At 29.7% G+C, this 13,099-nt stretch overlaps 1 protein-coding gene and 1 long non-coding RNA gene across 4 annotated transcripts in view; one reads left to right on the top strand and one right to left on the bottom strand.

The window, feature by feature from the left end:
* The window catches only part of LOC107262034 (G-type lectin S-receptor-like serine/threonine-protein kinase At4g27290), a 42,941-nt gene extending 32,754 nt beyond the window's left edge, over window positions 1-10,187 (top strand). The window contains exons 1-7 of one of the 2 annotated variants that reach the window (XM_015725194.3): window positions 6,788-8,126; window positions 8,224-8,334; window positions 8,548-8,660; window positions 8,742-8,952; window positions 9,059-9,296; window positions 9,369-9,519; window positions 9,601-10,187. In XM_015725194.3, the coding sequence (XP_015580680.2) occupies window positions 6,881-8,126; window positions 8,224-8,334; window positions 8,548-8,660; window positions 8,742-8,952; window positions 9,059-9,296; window positions 9,369-9,519; window positions 9,601-9,903 (2,373 nt within the window). In that variant the 5' untranslated portion in view covers window positions 6,788-6,880 and the 3' untranslated portion in view covers window positions 9,904-10,187. Of the gene's footprint in view, window positions 1-6,787; window positions 8,127-8,223; window positions 8,335-8,547; window positions 8,661-8,741; window positions 8,953-9,058; window positions 9,297-9,368; window positions 9,520-9,600 lie in introns of those variants that run through there. The other variant, XM_048379037.1, reaches the window with a different exon arrangement.
* Window positions 3,084-4,867, bottom strand: LOC125371087. 2 transcript variants are annotated; one of them, XR_007217297.1, is made up of 3 exons: window positions 4,361-4,867; window positions 3,943-4,006; window positions 3,084-3,229 (listed from the first exon to the last, which is right to left on the bottom strand). It is a non-coding gene; the product is annotated as an uncharacterized LOC125371087 (long non-coding RNA). The 2 variants fall into 2 exon arrangements; XR_007217296.1 differs by having other exon boundaries at window positions 3,084-3,223.
* Window positions 10,188-13,099: the final 2,912 nt, after the last annotated feature.

Genomic DNA, 13,099 nt, shown 5'->3' with positions numbered 1-13,099 from the left:
TATCTCTAAGTGATTATTAACCAGTTCTTGCTATTCAATTTTCCGATTACTAAACGAATCTCTCAATTAAATAAAGCAATCTAAATTCTACAATTCACAACGTCTCATGAATAAAGTGACTTCTCATTAATAATAAAAGCAAGAAGAATCAAGAATTGAGAATCATAATCTTATAAAATTAAGATCAATCCAACAACATAAGAACCCCAATTAGGTTCAACAATTTAGCTACTCATACTAATAAGCATCACAAAATAAGGAATAAAATCAGAAAAGTAAATTAAAGGCATGTACACCCTTCTCCAATAAGTTGAATGGGAAACCCTAATTTTCCAATTCAGAATAGCAAACCCTAATTTGCTTCTTGAATGCTCCCAAATCTTGCCTTGATCTTCAAATTGATGTTGAAACAAGTGTAATCCTTCCTTCAATTGATGAAATTGATCTCCCAAAGTCGACAATTAAGGTCTAGAAACAAATGAATTGAGTTCGTATAATGGAAATCAAGTCAGAAAATCGAACCCTAATTCACCAAATCGTTTTTGCCTATATAGTCCCTTCAGCACGAGCCGAGTCCAGGCCATGCTGAACCTACGCATTCAGTTCTGTTGACCTCTTCTAGGCAGTCCTTAGCCGGTGCTAAGCCACCATGGGCTGCGGTGGAGGTCGTGGTGGCTACGGAAACCGTGCCAAAATGGCACTTCTGGAGGGCAGCTACTTGACAATTCGACACGGCCGGAGTCCAGGCCATGCTCAACCTCGAAATGCAAGTCCTTGCTCAATTTGATGGATTCTGATCCGTAATTGCGCGTATTTTCCTCGATTGTCGATAATGTCCTTTGACAATGACTTGAAACGTGAAAGGAACCAGATGACAAGTGATTCTAGCATAAAACGAGATAATTATGCACAAGAATGTAAATAATTGGGCATGTAAGTATGTATAATATGATGCCTATCAATGCTTTAAATATAAATATTTTCAAACATAAAATACTTTATTAATATAAACATGATGATAATTATATATCCATTCTATGGACAAGAATTGATTTTTCTAATCTATCTTTATCTTTCTTAGGCAACTCATAATTATCGTGATATATTTCGCTTGCCAATAGAATAACTAGATTTCTTCCTTACTACCCAATTCACATATTCTTTAATAAATTCTTTAATATGTCTTTTATAAATTCCTTTAACTTCATAGTTGTTCCATAGACAATTAAGGATACCATGTTCTTTTGGATAACATAAACATGCTCTAAGGACTTTATATTTTTCACTATTTGTCCTTAAATCTCATTTCCAAACAATTTCTTGTATACAATTATTAAATTTTATAATATGATTTATCAAATGAGTCAAGTCATTATTATTATTCTCAGGATTAATTTTAATATTTTCTAACATGCTTAATAATTCTTGCACTTTTCTTTGTTGTTCAATAGTACGTATAACCACAGGAACTCGGGTAAGCCCTACCATAATTTTTCGTATCAATAATATAAATATAATTAATAACATAAAACATAATTAAATAAATAAATAAATTATTAAAGAAAATTTAAACTTATTATTAATTAATTGTAAAAAATAAACACTAATTTTTTTAACATAAATTAAACTACTCATCCAATACCAACATTAATATATCAAATATACAATCATTATTTTTTTCTAATTACAGAAACTTAGATATTTATTTTTATCATTTCTTTACTCTACATAAATTGCATATTATAATTAAAGATCATTTTAGCCAATCCTAAAAAGAGATATATTTTGCTAATTTAAAAATTTGCATACTTTATCATAAAACTACTTTAACATAGTCAAAGATATATTTTCTAATAAAAGAATAAACATAACAACAACTATAAATTTAATCTAAAAATTACAAATACAACTTCTTACCTTGTATGATAATTTTTTTATATAAATCCAATAATACCTACAAAATTAAAAGATATGAGTATATTAATATACTAAAAAGTCAAAAAAGAATATAAACAGTTATAAAAATCGTAATATAAGGTAAAAACAAATATACATACAATTATTATTTTTTATAGTCAAAAATAAAAAAATTCTTCACTTTCGACACAAAAAGATGTAAAAAGATTTCTACACCGATCAAAAAATAAAAATATAGAAAAATACTCACCAACTATTGTAAAAATAAGAAAGAAACAAAGAAATGAAAGAAAAATAACTGAAAGAAGTAGAGAAAAATAAAATGAAAGAAGACAGAACGAAAAAAGAGAAAAAGAAAACGAAAGAAATAAATAAAGTGAGACAGAATTTTGAGAGAAATAGTGAGTGATATGAATTTGCTTGTGAAATTTTAAGGTAGGAAATGATCACATTTTATTTTTAATAATATTTTATAATGATTAGGAATGCTATAATTAATTTTATTTCTTTAATTACAAATGAAAGAAGGAAGACTCAAACTTAAAACCATACTCAAATTGAAATATACACCTACCACTAATTTCATTTAGTTTAATTATATTTATTATTAAATATTTATAAAATGTTATTTTAAAAGTGGAGATTGAAAGTTAAATTCTATTAATTTAAAAAATTTTCAGGTATCAAATGTTATAATTATAAATATCATAATTATTTTTAAAATAATAATTATTTATTAAAAATTTTAAAAAATTAATTATACGAGATTGACTTAAAATAAAATATTGTTAATAATTCTTAATAATAATAATATTGTTCAAATAAATAAAATAATCAAATCAGTTATCATCAGATAAGAAAAAACTGTCAAATAAAGTTGATAGAATCGGTTTAAATTAAATTAGTTATTAGCGGCTGAATTTTAAATCTTATAGATTAGATTTAATCTAATTATTGAATAAAAGATAACTATTGTCACGAGTCGATCTGTGGGCCTGTGACCGGCACTTAGAGAATGGATAGGCTTAAGGCCACTGAATCCCGTAGTAAGCCTTACCGATCAACAATTCAAATAAAAGTTAATAAAATACCATAATTCATACCTGATATGCCATAATTAAATCTCTCTGATCTTAAGACATCCCACATTCATCATAGACCAGAAAAGTCATAACAATTTGAAAGTACTCTATTGCAAAAGGTCTAGAGTATATAATAACAAAAATATGAAAGTACAAGTTATTTACAAAAAGTCCGAAGGAGGAGAAGACGGACTGTCACAATGCAGGATGGCGAAGAACTCTAACTATTACTTGAAAAACAAAATTGAGAATATCAGTCTCGGAAGTGAGTTAAAATCAAATAATCTTGTGACTATATCAGTCTTCTCAGAAAATAATAATTATTACAATTAGTGTAACATACCATTACATCAAATACAAGTAATACTATAATCATTATTATAATCTTAAAAATAAAATATATTTTTATATTTATGGGACGAGTGGCTCAGTAGAACCCTAACCCCAATTACTAGCAGCCTTTAGGCTCTCTTAATTCCAATAGGTCTGGCGCCCAGAAAGCGAAGCTCGACTAGGGTCCTTACATCCAGCCTGAACACTTTATTCCCAATTAAGCCGGAGCCTAGAGAGCATTGCTCGACTAGGGTCCTTACATCCAGCTTGAACACTTGACTCAACTAAGCCGGAGCCCAGAGAGCATTGCTCAACCATAGACCTTTCTCCGGCAGTCAATTTTTACAGTCTAGAGAGTTATACTCGACCAGGGTAAATATCCATAATAACCTTGTTATCTGTCTTTAATCATTACCGATGCGCACGCGGTCCTGATGTAACCCATTAGGTGGCATGTTCTACTGATAATCAATAATTAAATGAAATTAATTAATAATTAAATGAAATTAATTATATTGCGATACTAATAATCATATTAAACATAATTTCTAAAGTAGCATATTAAATTTAGACTTGACAATAGTGCAGAGATTATGTGACTTTAACTCACAGTTCTAACGCGTTCCGCAGTCCGCTCCTATACCTCAGTAGAGCTGGCGGTAAGACTAGATTATCTAGTCACAGAAAATATTCAATTAATAGACATTCTTAAATTTTTCCTAAACCTAGACTCCTATAGTAGATTGCCTAAAATTAATTGACTCGAGAACTGTCGAAAATTCGGCAAAACTTCCCCTAATTTACAGACCCCCCATAAAACGGGTTCAAAACCTACCAAAGACACATCAAATATGTTGGAATTTAATAACAGAAATCGGCCCAGAAAAACTGCATTATTGTTTTTCTGATTTTGCCACCACACACACGACACAATTAATTAAATTCAATTTATTTTTAAACTAACCATCACAAACAATTAATAGCCACAACAATTTTCTAACATTAGAAGAGTCTAAATAAAATTATACCAATCCCGAAATATCGAGGTCCAGAAGCCGGTCCTGCCAACGGTGTCGGAATTTGAATTAGGAAGCGCCTACGCGAAGCTCGAGTTGCGGGAACTCCGGAAGTACAAGAATTTCGGCCGGAAGGCGCCGGATCGGGTCCGGAAAGAGGCTGCACCGGTGACGCTTCCCGAGGCTGCCGGCGGGGATTTTCCGGCAGGAGAGAGTCGTTTCCGGGGTTTTCGGGTGGTGGGGAGTCCGTTTCCGGCGTTAGATCACCAAACGGACGCCGGCAAGGAGCCGAACAGACGACGGCAGTCCTTTCCTTCGGTCGACGTCGCGCGGAGTGGAAAGGAGGAGAGGAAGACGGTGCTGCAGCAGCGAGAGGGAGGAGAAGGCTGGCGGCGGCGGGGAAGATGGGGCAGCCGGCGGGAAGAAGAAAAAAAGGGGGAGGAAGAGAGGAAGAGGGAGGGAGGAAAAGAAAGAGGAGGAGAGGAAAGAAAGAGAGAGAGAGAGAGAGAGAGAGAGAGGAGGGAAAAGGAAGAAAGAAAAAGAATTTTTTTTTAATATTATTTTATTATTATATATTATTTTATTTATTTTTTTTAAAAAAATTAAATATCACAGCTACTAACTAGACAAAATCTCTAATTCAAACATCCGTTCTATTAATTATGTTTTAGATTTTTTTATACGTTGATAACTAATTTAATTATTTTTATTTATTTTAAATAATATATTTATTAAAAATAATTAATAATAATGTATTCTAAATTAGTCTCATACAATTATTTTTTATTATTTTTAATAAATAATAATTATTTTTAAAATTAAAATTAAATATTAAAAATTATAATTATTTAAATAATAATATGTTTTAGTAATAGAATTTAAATTCTAATCCTACTTTTAAAATACTTTTTATAAATATATTTAACGATAAGTTCATTAAATAAAACTAATTATAGAATTTTTAATTATGATAATATACTTTTACTAATTTATAATCTATCAAAATTAGTATTATGAAATAGAATCTATTTTAAAAAAATTTCTATAATAATTATTTAATATATTAATAATAACAATTAATAAAATTTTATTAAATAATTTAATTTATTAACTATTAACTACTAATTATCATTCAAATTAGATACAATTTTGGATTCTAGGCAGTCTTATTGGCCAGCACCTAGATTTGACCCTGGCTTGTGATGTAACAAGGGGTCAGGGTTGAACTAGTCTTCTAAATGCTGGTCCACTTCCAGGGACCTAACGTCGTACTTGCACATGAAGGACACTGAAACAACTAATTTTGTATACATTAATGTCTGGCAACAGGACAAGAAGCTATTTTGCGGGCTATGTTTTTCAGAGGACATATATATTTTTAAATAAGGTTTAAATAGTGTATTCAATTTTGTGGGCGGGTTAAATAGACAATTTTAAAATTTCTCGAGTTATTTTAATTTAAAATTTAAATATTTTATTTCAATTTATTCTAGATAAAAGTGAGAGCCACTCCTCTTTTAGAGTGAAAAATAAAAAATATTTAATATTTATTTATAATTTATAATTGCTTAATGATATTATTAATAATTATTTAAATATTATTAAATATTAAAAAATAATTTTTATTTATTTTTATCGAATTTGCTCTCTGAAAAAAGTGTAATTCTTTTTCTTTAAAAGAAAGCTAAATTAAATTAAAAAGGATAAATTTTAAATTAAAATAATCAAAAGAAAAGTTAAAAGGACCTCTCTCAAAGTTTAAGAGCCTTGGTGTTTGTTTTTACTACATCTCCATTTTATGCGAATCTTCATTCCTCATTTTACTCTCCTCTCTTTCTGGCCCGTGTTCATATTTTAATAGGTTTTTGGGAGAATAAATTAGTAATCATTGTGAACAAAATTTCTTGTCATTGTTATAAAATTTCAATTTGTAACAATTAAAGTCACTAAATTTGAATTTTCCTAAGATTTTGATAGAAAATCTGAAATAACGTTTTTTTTCTTGTTATAATCATTAGAAACGAATACAAAATGTATATCAAGAATCAAATGGAAATGAATATTTCTACTTCTTATATAGAAATCAGCCTTGTATCAAATATTATATGAGTTTTTCATTGAGATTCTAACTGAAATCAGGTGAAAATATCTGATTATGGAAATTGGTAAATGAAAATTCAGTGCCTATTAGAATTGAATTAGTGGGTTCGTCACTAAGATTGGCTTGGCGAGGCTGTGATATGCACACAAGACATTGGTTACCATGACATGGAGGAATTCACCCAAGAAAAAAGAAAGCTGAAGATTTTCTTATTAAGATTTTGACTTCCTAGTGACTTTGGATTTAGGTGGTAAGGACAATAAGAAGACAGCTAACTGTCCATGTTTATGAACATTCAATTCTAACCTTAAATTTTCAACTCCCCAGCCATCTGTACAAGCCTTTAGCTTACTACTTGCATTATCGTCCATTATTTATGGAGATCGTAAGGATCATAACAAGCTTATGAAAACTTGTTTGCTTCCATTAACATGGTTTGGGTGTACTTATTTTTGCTTTTCTTGTCTCATACTTCTGTTTCAGGACTAAACACCGTCAATCCTAGCCAGTCTGTTAAAGATGGTGAGACTCTTGTTTCCGCTGATGGAGGATTTGAACTGGGTTTTTTCAACCCAAATAATTCAGAGAATCGTTATTTAGGAATATGGTATAAGGAAGTATCAGCTTATGCAGTTGTTTGGGTTGCGAATAGAGAAACTCCACTTACTGAATCCTCAGGGGTTTTGAGTTTCACCAAGGAAGGAATTTTGATCTTGCTTGACGGAAAAAATAACACAATTTGGTCATCCAAGAAAGCAAAGAATTCTCAGAATCCACTTGTGCAGCTTTTAGACTCGGGAAATTTAGTTGTGAAAGATGGAAATGATAGCAGCTCAGATAATTTTCTATGGCAGAGTTTTGATTCTCCTTGTGACACGTTTCTCCCTGGAATGAAGATTGGAAGGAATTTTCTAACTGGTCAGGACTGGTTCATCACATCCTGGAAGAGTGCAGACAATCCTGGAAAAGGCCAATTTTCGCTGTGGATAGATCCTGATGGGTTTCCTCAGCTTGTTCTTAGGAATGGAACTTCTAAGTATTATAGACTCGGGTCATGGAATGGCCTTTATTTTACAGGGACTCCTCAAGTGCCACAAGATTTTCTGAAGTTGGAATTCGAATTGACCAAGAATGGGGTGTATTATGGGTATGAAGTCCATGGTTATTCCAAGCTGATGACAAGGCTATTTGTGAATAGATCAGGATTTGTGCAGCGTTTTGCACGCGTAGATCGAACAGTTGGTTGGAGAAATATATATTTTGCACCTTTAGATCAGTGTGATAAGTATGATGTCTGTGGTGCGTATATGAAATGTAATATCAACGATAACTCTCCAAATTGTGTTTGCTTGGAAGGATTTGTATTCAGATCTCCTAAAAATTGGAGTGATGGGTGTGTTCGGAAAACACCGCTGCATTGCGAAAAGGGAGACGTCTTTCAGACTTATATAAGACTGAAGTTACCAGACACTTCTGGTTCTTGGTATAATACCACCATGAGTCTGTCAGAATGCAAGGAATTATGCTCAACAAACTGTTCGTGCACAGCATATGCAAATTCAAACATAAGCAATGGAGGTAGCGGTTGCTTGCTTTGGTTCGGTGAACTGGTTGATATCAGAGAATATACTGAAGGGGGACAAGAGATCTACATAAGGATGTCCTCTTCAAAACCAGGTATTATATCTCAATCTCCCCATTTATCTGCGTTTTGGACACTAATGTTTTGTAATTTGATGAATATGTTTGCTAATACATATCTTTTATCTTTCAGATCAGACTAAGAACAAGCTAATAGGTACCACTGTCGGCGCTGCAGTACTAATTGGCATGCTTGTGGTAGGAAGTCTTGTCTACATACGGAAGAAGGAACAGAGAATGCAAGGTAGCGAACTCTGTGAACAAGTCTTCCAATTTTTATAAAATGAAAACTAGAATTCATGATAGTACTGCCATAGACTTCTGCGAAATTGTCTACTTGCATATGGACCAGTGATTGCTTAATTGGCCGAGATAAAAAGGATCAATTTGATTATCATGTACTCAATCTCAGGATTAACAAAAGGCAGTCATATAAACGATTATGAAAACAATGCAGGGAAGGAAGAGATGGAATTACCGATATTTGATTTTACCGCAATTGTTAAAGCCACAGATAACTTTTCAAACAACAACAAGCTTGGGCAAGGGGGCTTTGGACCTGTATACAAGGTAATATAAAAACTTATGCAACTAAGTGAGCTATTATTTTATATATACAAGATCTTAAGTCCTGTAAGTTATGGTTTTCAGGGTATATTGACTGATGGGCAAGAAATAGCAGTGAAAAGGCTTTCAAAAAGTTCTGGACAAGGACTGACAGAGTTCGAAAATGAAGTCATCTTGATCTCTAAACTTCAGCACAGAAATCTTGTTAAACTTCTAGGGTATTGCATTCAAAAGGATGAAAAGATGTTGATCTATGAATTCATGCCAAACAAGAGCTTAGACTTTTTCGTCTTTGGTTTGACCCTCTCTGATTTATCCACAATTTATTTTTCCAATTACAATCTTTATTGTATGTTAAATTCAATTATAACTTACTAACATCGAACAAGGAAATTGCTTAGATGAAATGAGATGCAAATTTCTTGACTGGGATTTGCGGATCCACATTATTGATGGAATTGCTAGAGGACTTCTTTATCTTCATCAAGACTCGAGACTAAGAATTATCCATAGAGATCTCAAAGCCAGTAATGTGTTACTGGACAAGGATATGAATCCAAAGATTTCAGACTTCGGTATGGCTAGAATATTCGGCGGTGACCAAACAGAAGCAAATACAAATAAAGTGGCAGGAACCTAGTAAGTGCACACCTATAATAGATGCAATTTACTCTTTGTATCATTTGAAATTCTGACAATGACATTTGGCAGTGGCTACATGGCTCCTGAGTATGCTGTGGATGGACTTTTCTCAATGAAATCAGACGTTTTCAGCTTTGGTGTATTAGTACTAGAAATAATAAGTGGGAAGAAGAACAGAGGGTTTTTCCATCCAGATCACAGCCATAATCTTCTTGGTCATGTAAAAATGAATATTCTTAGCAGTAAATTAATCTAGTAACTGATCTGAACAAACTCAACATCTTCAGTTCCTTAATTTCAGGCATGGAAACTGTTGTTAGAAGGGAGGTCACTCGATCTAGTTGACAAAATGCTAGATTCTTTCGCAGCATCTGAAGTGTTAAGATGCATTCATGTAGGTCTGTTATGCGTGCAACAACGGCCAGAAGACAGGCCAAATATGTCATCTGTAGTTGTAATGTTGGGCAGTGAGAATTTATTGCCTCAACCAAAGCAGCCTGGGTTTTTCACAGAGAGGAATATACCTGAAGTGGATTCTTCATCGAGTAAGCTTGAATCATTATCAATAAATGAAATGAGTACTACAGTTCTAGAGGCTCGGTAAAGATTTAATTTAACCTTGGAAAAGTAATAAATTAGTAGAGATTGCTAGCATCTTTTGGATGAACTTTTGCTGAATAGGTGATGGTACCTGAAAGAACAAGCATGAGGTACTAAGAGAGTAGTGCCAGGGCTGTACCGACAACTTATTCTGATAGCTAAGTTAGGCTGGCTTCTAAAATTAGATTTAGAATTCAGAAAAATAATCTAAGAGAGGATTTACCTTGTATATAAGCTGAATTTTAAATAATAAATTTGATATGTGTCAATATTTTGACACAGTTATAATGATAGTGTATAATTTTTATATTTATCCTATTAATATATTAAGTGACCGTTTGATACAGCTAATAGTTATTTTTTACTTGACAGTTATATTAAATCTACTTAGTAATATTTAAAAATCAATGCTGATAACTTTCTTTTTTATCAAGCATCAGTGCTGATAACTGATTTAATAACAATCATTTACCGATTCTATAATTATGTTTTAGAATTTTTTTTTATAAACTGATAGCTGATTTGATTTATTTATTTATTTGAAAAATATTATTTTTATTAAAAATTATTAATAATAACTTATTTTAAGTTAATTTTATATAATAAATTTTCTTATAATTCATGACAAATAATTATTATTTTGAAGTTATATTTAATAGTTAATGATTATAACAATTATAATTATAGCATTTGAAATAAAAATAAATAAATTTTACCAATGAAATTTAGATTCTAATCTTTAATTTTAAAGTAATTTTTAAAATACTTTTGATAATAAGTACAACTGAGTTAAACAAGATTAATTATAATATTCGTAACTATAATAAGCTATATTTTATCAATTTGTATTATTAAACATAGTATTATAAAATAAAATATATTTAAATATAACTTATAATCTCAATAGTCATTTAACATAAACAGTAACAATTAATATAATTTTACCACACAATTTAATTTATCATTACAGCTACAAACTATCAGTTATCAGTTACCAGCTATCCACCACTAGCTACATTAACCAACTGCACCAAACAAACTTTAATAAGTTATTTTTCTTACTAAAAAAGTACTTTTAGTCTTAAAAATTGCATATTAATATTTTTATTATTGATTTTTAAATATAAAATAATTTAACAAATAATATTGAAAAAAGAAATAAACTCAAAATATTAAAGAATTTATTTAAAACATTCTAAAACATTAGACTCGATATGATATTATCAATTAGGGTGTTTAATACATTAAATTTATCATATAAATAAAAAATCTTATTATTTATATTTAAAACCTAATTTAAGTGTGAAATGGAGATCTTGAATTTAAATCATTAAAGGGTATTTGGCTCAATTGTTGGAGAGTAGTTGATAACTTTTCGATTTCCAACAGTTATGTTAAAGTATTTGGTTAAATTTTTTGAATAGTAGTTGGTGGCTATTAAGACAATGAACAACTATAAATAATTTTACTAAACATAATTATTAATCAATTATCAACTGCCAGCTACCGTCTTTCGGCTACCAATTATCAGTAACAGCTTAGCCAAATATGTCTTTAAATTTGTACTAGTGAAAAGACAACAATCATTTATTGTGTTGTCTAAAGACTTTTAATAGATTTAAGAAATTACTAAGAGTCAAATTTTATATTTATAAATTTTTTAGTTAATTTTAAATTAAAAAATTATTTATAATTAAATTTTGAAAATATTTATAATTAAAATAATTGTAGAGTAATTTATATAAAATAGGTGGGGCATAAGTGTGCTGCAGTAACCAAAGCTATACATGAAAATGAAAAGGGGAGGGAAGGAGAATATAATTTAAAGGGAAGGGAAGGGAGTTGAAAGAAAAAAAAGGAAAAAAAAATTATTATTTTATTATGTTTAGTCACATAAAAATAATTATTAAAGGGAATAAAGAGGAAATATATAAAATTTGTTTGGATGAGTGGGAAGGAAATGAAATAATAATTATCAAAAGACACAAAAATTCTTAAGTTGATATAATAAAATAAATATAAATTTTACAAGTCTTAATTAATTATAATATTTTATTTAATTAATTTTATAATAATTATTAAAGGGAATAAATGAAAAGGGGAGGGAAGGAGAATATAATTTAAAGGGAAGGGAAGGGAGTTGAAAGAAAAAAAGGAAAAAAATTATTATTTTATTATGTTTAGTCACATAAAAATAATTATTAAAGGGAATAAAGAGGAAATATATAAAATTTGTTTGGATGAGTGGGAAGGAAATGAAATAATAATTATCAAAAGACACAAAAATTCTTAAGTTGATATATAACTCTCAAAAATAATATGTCATTACATAATAAAATAAATATAAATTTTACAAGTCTTAATTAATTATAATATTTTGTTTAATTAATTTTATAATAAAATGTATAAAATTTTTTTTATCTTGATAAAACTATGAAATAATTAACTATGAAACATGAGAAATAATGATATTATACAAATAATAACTATGAAATATATAACTTTCACGTAAAGAAAAAAAAAAACGTGAACAATTTAAAATTTTTATAAAAGAGTTACTTTTATTATTATTAAAAATAAAATAATAAAAAAATTTATTCATATATTTTAATTCTTTTCTATGAATTAGAAAATTTTTACGCTTTAAATTAAAATGTAATCAATTTCATCTTCTCAGAAGAAAACGAAAGAGAATTATCCTCTACTATTTCTCTTCCCTTCTTAAAACATTAAATAGCTAAACATAAAAATAACTCATTCTGTCCATTCCCTTCGCTTCTCTTTGAATTACCCCCTCATGCATAGTGTTAGTGTATATATACATACTGAATAATGACATATTCGCAGTAACTGTTTCGGCATTTCACCTTTCTGCATTTCTGTTTGGCTGCTGATAATTATCCTTGATTTAAAAATAAATAGTTGGGATATTATTAAGAAAAACAACTGCATTGAATTTGGATTAAAATTTATCTGACCAAACAAATTAATAAACGTTAAGTTAAATTAAAATAGAAGTCTATGATTTATCTTGTAATCTTCTGATCTTGAATGTCAAGAACCACAAGTCAGTCCCCCGTTTCTAATCTGTATAGTGATGGGATATTATGTAGTTTCTTTTTTCTTCGCATTGTTATTTCCCATCTTCAGCACCTTCGTTGCTCTAGAAAATAAGATCAACTCAACTAGATCGTTAAGAG

This window comes from Ricinus communis, chromosome 9 (assembly GCF_019578655.1).
Source record: "Ricinus communis isolate WT05 ecotype wild-type chromosome 9, ASM1957865v1, whole genome shotgun sequence".
Classification (NCBI taxonomy): Eukaryota; Viridiplantae; Streptophyta; class Magnoliopsida; order Malpighiales; family Euphorbiaceae; genus Ricinus; species Ricinus communis.
Note: the sequence above shows the minus strand (reverse complement) of the source record. Positions and strands in the feature narration are given on the sequence as shown.